The sequence below is a fragment of the Syngnathus typhle genome, linkage group LG8, assembly GCF_033458585.1.
Source record: "Syngnathus typhle isolate RoL2023-S1 ecotype Sweden linkage group LG8, RoL_Styp_1.0, whole genome shotgun sequence".
NCBI lineage: Eukaryota > Metazoa > Chordata > Actinopteri > Syngnathiformes > Syngnathidae > Syngnathus > Syngnathus typhle.
The window spans coordinates 1,099,563-1,112,434 of record NC_083745.1 but is presented as its reverse complement, the minus strand read 5'-3'; the positions used below and the strand labels follow the sequence as shown (position 1 = coordinate 1,112,434).

The following is a 12,872-nucleotide window of genomic DNA, read 5'->3' as shown; positions in this document are numbered from 1 at the left end:
ACTTTTGGCACATAGGGAAAAAAACAACAGCACTTTTGGCACATAGGGAAAAAAACAACAGCACTTTTGGCACATAGGGAAAAAAACAACAGCACTTTTGGCACATAGGGAAAAAAACAACAGCACTTTTGGCACATAGGGAAAAAAACAACAGCACTTTTGGCACATAGGGAAAAAAACAACAGCACTTTTGGCACATAGGGAAAAAAACAACACCACTTTTGGCACATAGGGAAAAAAACAACACCACTTTTGGCACATAGGACAAAAAACAACACAGCAAATGAAGTAACATGAGATCTATTCTCATCTACACATAGCACACACAACTTTGGATATTTTGAATGAATGAGTGAGTGAATGAATCTTATTTGTTCATTTAGTCAAAGTCAAAGTCAGCTTTATTGTCAATCTCTTTACATGTCAAGACACAAAGAAACCGAAATTACGTTTTCACTATCCCACGGTGACGAGACATATTACACTATAGACAAACAAGTAAACGACATAATATAAAAACAAGAAAATGATGACTGTGTGAATACTAGGTAAACAGAAATTCTCCTGCACAAAATGCCCAGTTTACTTGTTTGAAAAGGTGTGTGAACAAGTAATCTATCCAATTTAAAACAAATGTAGTTATCTCTAACAATGTGTTACTTTAGCTATTGTTGTCTTTCCCGTGAATAAAAAGGAAGGAAGGACTCACCGGAGACGTCTTCGCCAACGTGCAAACGTTGTACTTTGTATTTGTGTCCTTCAAACATACAAGCAACGAACACCGTGGAACCTAAAGGAATGAAAGAAAACTTTATCATTTGGCCTCAACCAATATTCGCAGATACGGCACCAATGGCACCTTCAGCACATAGCAAAAAATGCACCTTTAGCTTGCTATGTGCTAAAGGTGCTTTTTATAGCGCACCTTTAGCAACATAGCGCACCTTTAGCAACATAGCGCACCTTTAGCAACATAGCGCACACAGCAAAATAGCAACATAGCGCACATAGCAACAAAGCGCACATAGCAACATAGCGCACATAGCAACATAGCGCACATAGCAACATGGCGCACATAGCAACATGGCGCACATAGCAACCACCAACACCGCATCACTGACAAAGAAAGCCCAGCACCGCCTGTACTTCCTGCGGAAACTCAGGCGAGCGAGCGCTCCTCTGGCCGTCATGACTACATTTTACCGCGGCACCATTGAGAGCGTCCTCTCCAGCTGTATTGCTGTTTGGGGTGGCGGCTGCACTGACTACAACTTGCAGCGCATAGTGAACACGGCTGGTAAGATTATTGGTGCTTCGCTCCCCTCCTTGAAGGACATTTACACCTCCCATCTCACCCGCAAGGAGACCACGATTGTGAGTGATGTGAGTCACCCCGCTCACTCTCTGTTCGAGCTTCTGCCCTCTGGGAAGAGGTACAGAAGCCTGCGCTCCCGCACCACCAGACTCTCAAACAGCTTCATACTCCAGGCTGTCAGGATCCTGAACTCGCTTCCCCGTTCTGCGTAGCGTCCTGTACTTTTACTGTCTGTAGTATGCACACTGGCTCTTATTTGTTGTGTTATCTGTTTATTTATTATTTATTATTACTCTTATTATTTATTGTTTGTGCCTTCTTGTTTTTTATATTGCGTCGTTTACTTGTCTATCGTGTAATATGTCTTGTCACCGTGGGATAGGGAAAACGTAATTTTGATCTCTGTGTGTCTCGCCATGTGAAGACGTTGACAATAAAGCAGACTTTGACTTAACATAGCAAAATAGCGCACCTTTAGCGACATAGCGCACCTTTAGCAACATAGCGCACAAGAGCAAATGGCAACATAGCGCACCTTTAGCAACATAGCGCACAAGAGCACATGGCAACATAGCGAACCTTTAGCAACATAGCGCACAAGAGCACATGGCAACATAGCGCGCATAGCAACATAGCGCACAAGAGCACATGGCAACATAGCGCGCATAGCAACATAGCGCACAAAAGCACATGGCAACATAGCGCGCATAGCAACATAGCGCACAAGAGCACATGGCAACATAGCGCGCATAGCAACATAGTGCACAAGAGCACATGGCAACATAGCGCGCATAGCAACATAGCGCGCATAGCAACATAGCGCACAAGAGCACATGGCAACATAGCGCGCATAGCAACATAGCGCACAAGAGCACATGGCAACATAGCGCGCATAGCAACATAGCGCGCATAGCAACAGAGCGCACAAGAGCACATGGCAACAGAGCGCACAAGAGCACATGGCAACATAGCGCGCATAGCAACATAGCGCGCATAGCAACAGAGCGCACAAGAGCACATGGCAACATAGCGCGCATAGCAACATAGCGCGCATAGCAACAGAGCGCACAAGAGCACATGGCAACATAGCGCGCATAGCAACAGAGCGCACAAGAGCACATGGCAACATAGCGCGCATAGCAACAGAGCGCACAAGAGCACATGGCAACATAGCGCGCATAGCAACAGAGCACACAAGAGCACATGGCAACATAGCGCGCATAGCAACAGAGCGCACAAGAGCACATGGCAACATAGCGCGCATAGCAACAGAGCGCACAAGAGCACATGGCAACATAGCGCGCATAGCAACAGAGCGCACAAGAGCACATGGCAACATAGCGCGCATAGCAACATAGCGCACAAGAGCACATGGCAACATAGCGCGCATAGCAACATAGCGCACAAGAGCACATGGCAACATAGCGCGCATAGCAACATAGCGGACAAGAGCACATGGCAACATAGCGCGCATAGCAACATAGCGCACAAGAGCACATGGCAACATAGCGCGCATAGCAACATAGCGCACAAGAGCACATGGCAACATAGCGCGCAAGAGCACATGGCAACATAGCGCGCATGGCAACAGCGCACAAGAGCACATGGCAACATAGCGCGCATGGCAACATAGCGCACATGGCAACATAGCGCACAAGAGCGCATGGCAACATAGCGCGCATGGCAACATAGCGCGCATAGCAACATAGCGCGCAAGAGCACATGGCAACATAGCGCGCATGGCAACATAGCGCACAAGAGCACATGGCAACATAGCGCGCATAGCAACATAGCGCACAAGAGCACATGGCAACATAGCGCGCATAGCAACATAGCGCACAAGAGCACATGGCAACATAGCGCGCAAGAGCAAATGGCAACATAGCGCGCATAGCAACATAGCGCACAAGAGCACATGGCAACATAGCGCGCATAGCAACATAGCGCACAAGAGCACATGGCAACATAGCGCGCATAGCAACATAGCGCACAAGAGCACATGGCAACATAGCGCGCATAGCAACATAGCGCACAAGAGCACATGGCAACATAGCGCGCATAGCAACATAGCGCACAAGAGCACATGGCAACATAGCGCGCATAGCAACATAGCGCACAAGAGCACATGGCAACATAGCGCGCATAGCAACATAGCGCACAAGAGCACATGGCAACATAGCGCGCAAGAGCACATGGCAACATAGCGCGCATGGCAACATAGCGCACAAGAGCACATGGCAACATAGCGCGCATAGCAACATAGCGCACAAGAGCACATGGCAACATAGCGCGCATAGCAACATAGCGCACAAGAGCACATGGCAACATAGCGCGCAAGAGCAAATGGCAACATAGCGCGCATAGCAACATAGCGCACAAGAGCACATGGCAACATAGCGCGCATAGCAACATAGCGCACAAGAGCACATGGCAACATAGCGCGCATAGCAACATAGCGCACAAGAGCACATGGCAACATAGCGCGCATAGCAACATAGCGCACAAGAGCATATGGCAACATAGCGCGCATAGCAACATAGCGCACAAGAGCACATGGCAACATAGCGCGCATAGCAACATAGCGCACAAGAGCACATGGCAACATAGCGCGCATAGCAACATAGCGCACAAGAGCACATGGCAAAATAGCGCGCATAGCGCACAAGAGCACATGGCAAAATAGCGCGCATAGCGCACAAGAGCACATGGCAAAATAGCGCACATAGCGCACAAGAGCACATGGCAAAATAGCGCACAAGAGCACATGGCAAAATAGCGCACAAGAGCACATGGCAAAATAGCGCACAAGAGCACATGGCAAAATAGCGCACAAGAGCACATGGCAAAATAGCGCACATAGCGCACATAGCGCACATGGCAAAATAGCGCACATAGCGCACATAGCGCACAAGGCAAAATAGCGCACATAGCGCACAAGAGCACATGGCAAAATAGCGCACATAGCGCACAAGAGCACATGGCAAAATAGCGCACATAGCGCACAAGAGCACATGGCAAAATAGCGCACATAGTGCACAAGGCAAAATAGCGCACATAGTGCACAAGGCAAAATAGCGCACATAGTGCACAAGGCAAAATAGCGCACATAGTGCACAAGGCAAAATAGCGCACATAGTGCACAAGGCAAAATAGCGCACATAGTGCACAAGGCAAAATAGCGCACATAGTGCACAAGGCAAAATAGCGCACATCGCGCACAAGAGCACATGGCAGCAAAGAGCACATGGCAGCAAAGAGCACATGGCAGCAAAGAGCACATGGCAGCAAAGAGCACATGGCAGCAAAGAGCACATGGCAGCAAAGAGCACATGGCAGCAAAGAGCACATGGCAGCAAAGAGCACATGGCAGCAAAGAGCACCTTTAGCGCCCATAACACTTTTAGCACCTTTAGCACATAGCAAATTAGCACTTTTAGCACATAGCAAATTAGCACTTTTAGCACTTTTAGCACTTTTAGCACTTTTAGCACTTTTAGCACTTTTAGCACTTTTAGCACTTTTAGCACACTTAGCACACTTAGCACACTTAGCACCTTTAGCACCTTTAGCACCTTTAGCACCTTTAGCACCTTTAGCACCTTTAGCACCTTTAGCACCTTTAGCACCTAGCAAAATAACACATTTAGCACCTTTAGCACCTAGCAAAATAGCACATTTAGCACCTTTAGCACATAGCAAAATAGCACCTTTAGCACCTTTAGCACATAGCAAAATAGCACCTTTAGCCCCTTTAGCACATAGCAAAATGGCAACTTTAGCACCTTTAGCACCTAGCAAAATGGCACCTTTAGCACCTTTAGCACCTAGCAAAATGGCACCTTTAGCACCTTTAGCACCTAGCAAAATGGCACCTTTAGCACATAGCAAAATAGCACCTTTGGCACCTTTAGCACATAGCAAAATAGCACCTTTGGCACCTTTAGCACATAGCAAATAGCACCTTTGGCACCTTTAGCACATAGCAAAATAGCACTTTTGGCACCTTTAGCAAATGGCAAAATAGCACTTTTGGCACCTTTAGCACATAGCAAAATAGCACCTTTGGCACCTTTAGCACATAGCATCTTTAGCACATAGCAAAATAGCACCTATAGCACATAGCAAAATAGCACCTTTAGCACATAGCACAATAGCACTTTTAGCACATTTTGCAACATAGCACCTTTAGCACATAGCAAAATAGCACCATTGGCACATAGCAAAATACCACCTTTGGCACATAGCAAAATAGCACCTTATAGCACAATACTATCTTTAGCACAATAGCACAATAGCGCATAGCACAATACTATCTTTAGCACAATAGCACAATAGCACATAGCACAATAGCACCTTCAGCACATAGCACAATAGCACCTTTAGCACATAGCACAATCGCACTTTTAGCACCTAGCACAAAAGCATTTTTAGCACCTTTAGTACCTAGAACAAAACCACCTTTAGTACCTAGAACAAAACCACCTTTAGTACCTAGAACAAAACCACCTTTAGCACCTAGCACATAGCACAATAGCACCTTTAGCACATGGCACAATAGCACCTTTAGCACATGGCACAATAGCACCTTTAGCACATGGCACAATAGCACCTTTAGCACAATAGCACCTTTAGCACAATAGCACCTTTAGCACATAACCACCTTTAGCACCTTTAGCACAATAGCACCTAACCACATCAGACTTTAGCACCTAACCACATCAGACCTTAGCACCTAACCACATCAGACCTTAGCACCTAACCACATCAGACCTTAGCACCTAACCACATCAGACCTTAGCACCTAACCACATCAGACCTTAGCACCTAGCCTCTTAGCACCTAGCCCCTTAGCACCTAGCCCCTTAGCACCTAGCCCCTTAGCACCTAGCCCCTTAGCACCTAGCCTCTTAGCACCTAGCCTCTTAGCACCTAGCCTCTTAGCACCTAGCCTCTTAGCACCTAGCCTCTTAGCCTCTCACACTTTACTTGTTTGAAAAGCAGTGGGAAGTAAGACTTATTTCGTTTATTTAAAGGGAAAAAGTAAGACTTTATTTAATGGGAAGAATGGATTTGCTGGAATTCCAAATTTCCAAAATGGATAAATGAAGTCATTTCAATTATGAATTTGGATAAATACTAGTTGTGAACACAATAACTACTGCACAAAATGGCCAGTTTACTTGTTTGAAAAGGACTGTGAAGAAGAGAGACTTATTTCATTTATTTAATGGGAAGGAGTAAGACTTTAGTTTGTTTAATCTATTTTTGTTCCCAGGCAAAATTGGATATGCTGCAATTGCAAATTTTAACAAAGCACAGTGCCAAATCTTGACTTGAGACCTGCTAGGACGTATTAAACGCTTAGCTAAATTGATAGAAGTTGGTCGTATGAGCGAGTGGAGTAACATGAGATCTATTCTCATCTACACATAGCACACACAACTTTGGATATTTTGAATGAATGAGTGAGTGAATGAATCTTATTTGTTCATTTAAATGATGACTGTATAAATACTAGGTATAAACAGAAAATCCCCTGCACAAATGGCCAGTTTACTTGTTCGAAAAGGTGTGGGAACAAGTAATCTATCCAATTTAAGACAAATGTAGTTACCTCTAACAATGTGTTACATTAGCTATTGTTGTCTGTGACTTTCCCATGAATAAAAAGGAAGGAAGGACTCACCGGAGACGTCTTCGCCAACGTGCAAACGTTGTACTTTGTATCTTTCAAACATACTGGCAACGAACAGCGTGGAACCTAAAGGAATGAAAGAAAACTATCATTTGGCCTCAACCAACATTCACAGATACAACACAATGTGACGTGCGAGGTTAGGGTTAAAGATTGAGGGAGGGGCCCTCGTTTTAAACTACTTTTTTGAAAAGGAGTGGGGAATAGCAAGACTTATTAATTTATTTAATGGGAAGAAGTAAGACTTATTTAGTTTATTTAATTTATTTTTGTTCCCTGGCAAAATTGCATTTGCTGCAATTGCAGATTTCAACAAAGTATGGTGCCAAATCGTGACTTGAGACCTTATAGGATGTATTAAATGCTTAGTTTAATTGATAGAAGTTGGTAATAAGAGCGAGTGGAGTCACGGTGGTTGAATGGATGAATGAATGTTGAAAGTAATTTAAATTATGACTTTGTATAAATACTAGGTATTAACAAAACATCTACTGTGCAAAATGGGCAATTTACTTGTTTGAGAAGGAGTGGCAAGAAGAGAAGTAAGACTTATTTAATCTGTTTGTTCCCAGGCAAAATTGGATGTGCTGCAATTCCAGATTCCACCACATGATGGTGCCAGATTTTGACTTCAGCTCTGATAGGCCATATTAAACACTTAGTTGAATTGATAGAAGTTGGTAATAAGACCGAGTGGAGTAACATGAATGTTCTGAATTAGACATAGTTTGAATATGCTTTTGAATCTTTTTAGGTAAACAGTTTAGCTTCGCTTTGAGCATCATTTGAGCAGTCTGATAATCAACCAAATCTTTGAATTGAAGAATTTAGGATTTAAGAGTTAGCTTGTTATCATGTTCAAGGTAATCAGATTTGTTTAAAATTCGAATGGCCTTCTTTTAAAAACTATTCTGGATTACTACTTTGGATCTTTCTTGAATGGATGAATGAATGTTGAAAGTAATTTAAACTATGACTTTGTATAAATACTAGGTATTAACAGAACACCTACTGCGCAAAATGGGCAATTTACTTGTTTTAGAATGAGTGGCAAGAAGAGAACTAAGACTTATTTAATATGTTTGTTCCCAGGCAAAATTGGATGTGCTGCAATTCCAGATTCCACCACATGATGGTGCCAGATTTTGACTTCGGCCCTGATAGGCCATATTAAACACTTAGTTGAATTGATAGAAGTTGGTAATAAGACCGAGAGAAGTAACATGAATGTTCTGAATTAGACATAGTTTGTATATGCTTTTGAATATTTTTAGGTAAACAGTTTAGCTTCGCTTTGAGCATCATTTGAGCAGTCTGATAATCAACCAAATCTTTGAATTGAGGAATTTAGGATTTAAGAAATAGCTTGTTATCATGTTCAAGGTAATCAGATTTGTTTACAATTCGAATGGCCTTCTGTTAAAAACTATTCTGGATTACTACTTTGGATCTTTCTTGAATGGATGAATGAATGTTGAAAGTAATTTAAATTATGACTTTGTATAAATACTAGGTATTAACAGAACATCTACTGCGCAAAATGGGCAATTTACTTGTTTGAGAAGGAGTGACAAGAAGAGAAGTAAGATTTATTTAATCCGTTTGTTCCCAGGCAAAATTGGATGTGCTGCAATTCCACATTTCACCACATGATGGTGCCAATTTTTGATTTCAGCCCTGATAGGCCATATTAAACACTTAGTTGAATTGATAGAAGTTTTTTGAATATTTTTGGGGTAAACAGTTTAGCTTCGCTTTGAGCATCATTTGAGCAGTCTGATAATTGACCAAATCTTTGAATTGAAGAATTTGGGATTTAAGAAATAGCTTGTTATTATGTTCAGGGTAACCAGATTTGTATATAATTATAATGGCCTTCTTTTGAAAACTATTCTGAATTACAATTTTGGATATTTTCTTATATTACTTTGCAACAATATACTCGGTGACAGATTACACAGTATAATCACATATGTTAATTTGAGAGTGCCCACACTCAATTTACTTATGGTTATGTGTTACATTAATTACTGTTAGACATGAAATAGTGTTGAACATAAATGGAGGAAGAAAGGGGTACTCACGGTTGTGATCAATGAAGCAAGCCTCCAATTGATTTGTATAGTCATTCTTCTTACATTCTTCTTCTTCTTACAGTGGAAAACATACAGCAAACAAACAACGTTGAACCTAATGGAATGAAATTAAACGTTAACATTTAACCTCAACCAACATACGCAGATGCAACGCAACTACGTTTCAGCTAGGGTTAGCTACTCAGCTACACATTGCTATTACACTGGACGCTAGCTACATCGACTACTTTAGTCAAACTACACAAAAGTAAATCTCTTTAAACACTACGGCCATCTGCTCCTGGTTCCCGGTTCGGCCGGCGAGTCAAAAAGTTTGCCCACCCCTGCTCTAGACGGTCCAGTTGCAAGCAGAAATTAAAGATATTTCTGTTGATAATCGCCGAGTTTGTATTCGCGCCCACGAATTATAATCTCGGCGGGAGTAGCGCCAATTGAAATCACATCGGCGTCACATGACTGCAACGTAATATTATCTAAAACGGTAAATTAGAGTTAAATAAAGTTCACTTTTTTATTCAACGCGATCATTTACAACCGTTGACCAGGGAGAATCGTCGAAATTCGGCCTCTGTGGTAGGCCGCAGACGCAGAGTTCGACGTAGCCGGCGCACTCACTCGCTTTTCAGGGCAACAAAAGTACTTCTTTTTAAAAACAATGAGTTGTATTTACCGTGTACGCTCTAGACGGTCCAGTTGCAAGCAGGAAATAAAAATATTTCTCTTGTTAGTCGTCGCTGCGTCGCGTTTCTCGGCATTGCCGCCTTCCTACGTCCAGTTGCAAGCCGCGTCCTCGGATTTGAATTTTGGCGGAAGCTCCACCCACCGACGTCACGTCCGCGTCACATGACTGCGGCGTAATATTATCTAAAACGGTAAATTAGAGTTATATATAGTTCTCTTTTTTAATCAACGCGATCATTTACAACCGTTGACCAGGGAGAATCGTCGAAATTCGGCGTCTGTGGCTGAAAGCAGACGCCGAGTTCGACGTCCCGCCCAACCGCCACACTCACTCGCTTTTCAGGGCTACAAAAGTACTTCTTTTTAAAAACAATGGGTTGTATTTACCGTGTGCGCTCTGGACGGTACAGTTGCAAGCAGAAAATAAAAATATTTCTCTTGTTAGTCGTCGCTGTGTCGTGTCGCGTCGCTCGGCATTGCCGCCTTCCTACCTGTTGCGAGCCGCGCTCTCGGATTTGAATTTTGGCGGAAGCTCCGCCCACACGTTACGTCCGTGTTACGTGACCACGACGTGGAAGACGTCTATAGAGGTGATTTTATCACGTGATTTTGTGTTATGCCGCCATCTTGGCGGTCAACCGGCCAGCTCGTTCCTACGTGTTCGTACGGATTCAGTTTGATTTCGGCGCTACATTTTCACTGATTTCATCCGAATTATGGCTGATTTGCTATCCAATGAAGAGATTTTACCAAATGCCAGGTAAAATATGCATAACTTGACAGTAAGAGGTCTAGCCTTGTATATTATATACAAATTAGGGACTGACAATAATATAAGGTATGTGATATTATCTGTTTCAGGTAAAACACTCTCAACGGATGAATGATCCTCCCCTCAGACCTTGGGTAGCAATAGCGAAAGATGGTCAGATCCTGTGCTGCCACTGTACCTGCATGGCTGGATTGGGTGAAACATGTTCACATTCAGCAGCATCCCTGTTCGCCCTGGAGACATTAATAGTATGAAGACGGCCACTTCATGCACATCACTACCTTGTCAGTGGCTGAAACCATCAGCATCGCACATAGAATATGCTGAAGGATGCAATATCGATTTTGCCCGTCCAGCCCAGAAACGAAAGTCAGAAGTTTCAACTCCTGAGGAAAGTGCTGCGAGAAAACTGTTGAATGTTCCTCTACCAACTGAAGAGCAGAAAGCTGCCTTTTACAAGGCTTTGTCTGAATGTGGTGGAAGACCAGCAATTTTGAGCATTGTCCCTGACTATGCTGACAACTTTGTGCCAAGGGCAGTGAAGCGAAAGCTTCCTGTACCTCTCTCACAGCTGCACGATTCTGGCAATATGAAACTCAGCCCAGATGAACTTGCACTAAAATGCCGGTCAGAGGTGGAAAAGTTACATTCCATTACCAGAGAGCAGGTTTGTATTTTTTTCGCACTTAGTAATTAATATATGTATATATCATAAATAATTGATTGTTCTCCAACCTGTTACAAATAATCTAATCATAGTGAAAACAATTTTTATTAAAATGTTTTTCAGATATCTGCGGTTGAAGAAGGGTCCAGGGGCCAAGCAACATCAACAACTTGGTTTCAACAAAGAGCTGGGCGAATTGGTTCATCAAGTTCTGCACGCAGATTTTTACACTCTGCAGTGAGGGAATCCATTGCTTCCCCAGTGATATCCGTCTGTGTGGCAGTAGTCGCCATGCCTTCGTTTCGAATCTCAGCGTGCACCACATCTTCACCAGCGGGTAGTTGATCATTTTCACAAGGGACAGACTGGGAAATATTGACAAGTGCTGCTGCTGCCAATGCCCTCTCACGGTCTCTCTCTTGCGCTGCTTGAGATTTCTTCTTCTCTCAAAGATCTTCATTGAACATTTGAGTTTTCGTTTGTGAGGTGACTGGGTATGCTCAAATATACTTGGCACATAGTCTGGGGATAGTGGATCTTCGCTTTTTGCACCTGAAACAAACAATCACGTTATGCATAATGACTACCATAAATAATTAAGCACGTTGTTCAAGGGGATATACCCAGTTCAATTTGCTTTGTAATGGCATTTCATAACTTGACATATTAAAAAACTGAATAGAGTTAAATCATTCAGATACTGTACGCGTCTGTTCAAGTTGCTATCGTTTTTATTTTTTGTTTATTTTTGCATGATGCTTCATCTGATTGGCTTGAAAACTTAACCAATAGAAATTTTAACCTTGTGCCAATGGCTTGAAAACTTTACCAATATAGACTTTACCTTGTGGCAAATGAAGTAACAAAAAGCCTCTTGTTCAAAAATGCTTCATTAAAAAATTTGTTTCACAAGGTTAATAATTTTTGGGGAAATTTCCTAATGCATTCACTCATGAGAATTAATTGATCAATTCCAATATGAAGTTCAATATTTACATTGATAAAGTTTTCAAGCCAAACAGATGAAGCATCATGAAAAAATGAACAAAAAATAAAAACGGGGAGGTGAACTGAAGAAATCATCCCATTCCCTGCCTTGCTGCTTTTCTAAAAATGCACCCAGCATTTTCAACAATCACATTTGTATCATCCCATATTGTATTATTTCACATTTTGTTAAACAAATCAGGGGTGAATAGTTTGTTTACATACCTGATATGAAGTGCTCATTGCATATCCTTGTGTAAATCGTAGGTTTCCATCGTTCACGACGAATCGCCGCGATCCATTTATCGCCTTTTTGGATGTTTGCCGGAAATCTAGAAGCTAAGGTTTGGTTTATCAAGCTCAAATAGCAGCAGATGTAACAAGAAAGCGTGTGAGAGTCGTTGACCGGCACTGAAATGTTGACCGGCAAGATGGCCGTCAAGCTAATGTGCGCGGCTGATGACGTCAGCTGCAAAGCCTCTAAAGCAGGGGTGTCCCAACTGCGGCCAACTCAGTTGTTATTGGCCCGCAGCAAATTCTGAAAACATAATTGAATATGGCCCGCACAAGAAGCTTGAGCTCAACTCTATTGCACTTCTCAGTTTCAACACTAGATGGAGCCCGCCACACAAATGAAATCAAGCGAAGCGTTCGGCGTC

The 12,872-nt window shown here is 42.8% G+C and overlaps 1 protein-coding gene and 1 long non-coding RNA gene across 2 annotated transcripts; one reads left to right on the top strand and one right to left on the bottom strand.

The window, feature by feature from the left end:
- Positions 1–273: 273 nt before the first annotated feature.
- Positions 274–10,481, bottom strand: LOC133158723 (uncharacterized). Its single transcript, XR_009715275.1, has 5 exons — positions 10,175–10,481; positions 9,777–9,970; positions 9,095–9,200; positions 7,002–7,076; positions 274–790 (listed from the first exon to the last, which is right to left on the bottom strand). It is a non-coding gene; the product is annotated as an uncharacterized LOC133158723 (long non-coding RNA).
- On the top strand, positions 10,383–11,918 carry LOC133158722 (uncharacterized). The gene is made up of 3 exons (XM_061286097.1): positions 10,383–10,547; positions 10,649–11,226; positions 11,350–11,918. Exons 2-3 carry the CDS (start codon positions 10,762–10,764, stop codon positions 11,569–11,571), a joined length of 687 nt encoding a protein of 228 aa, XP_061142081.1. The 5' UTR covers positions 10,383–10,547; positions 10,649–10,761; the 3' UTR covers positions 11,572–11,918.
- Positions 11,919–12,872: the final 954 nt, after the last annotated feature.

Bases quoted from the DNA above. Each gene is read 5' to 3' on its own strand.
- LOC133158722 (XM_061286097.1), top strand. From the start codon at position 10,762: ATGTTCACATTCAGCAGCATCCCTGTTCGCCCTGGAGACATTAATAGT. The intron at 11,227-11,349 runs GTTTGTATTTTT...AATGTTTTTCAG, and splicing joins ATTCCATTACCAGAGAGCAG to ATATCTGCGGTTGAAGAAGG.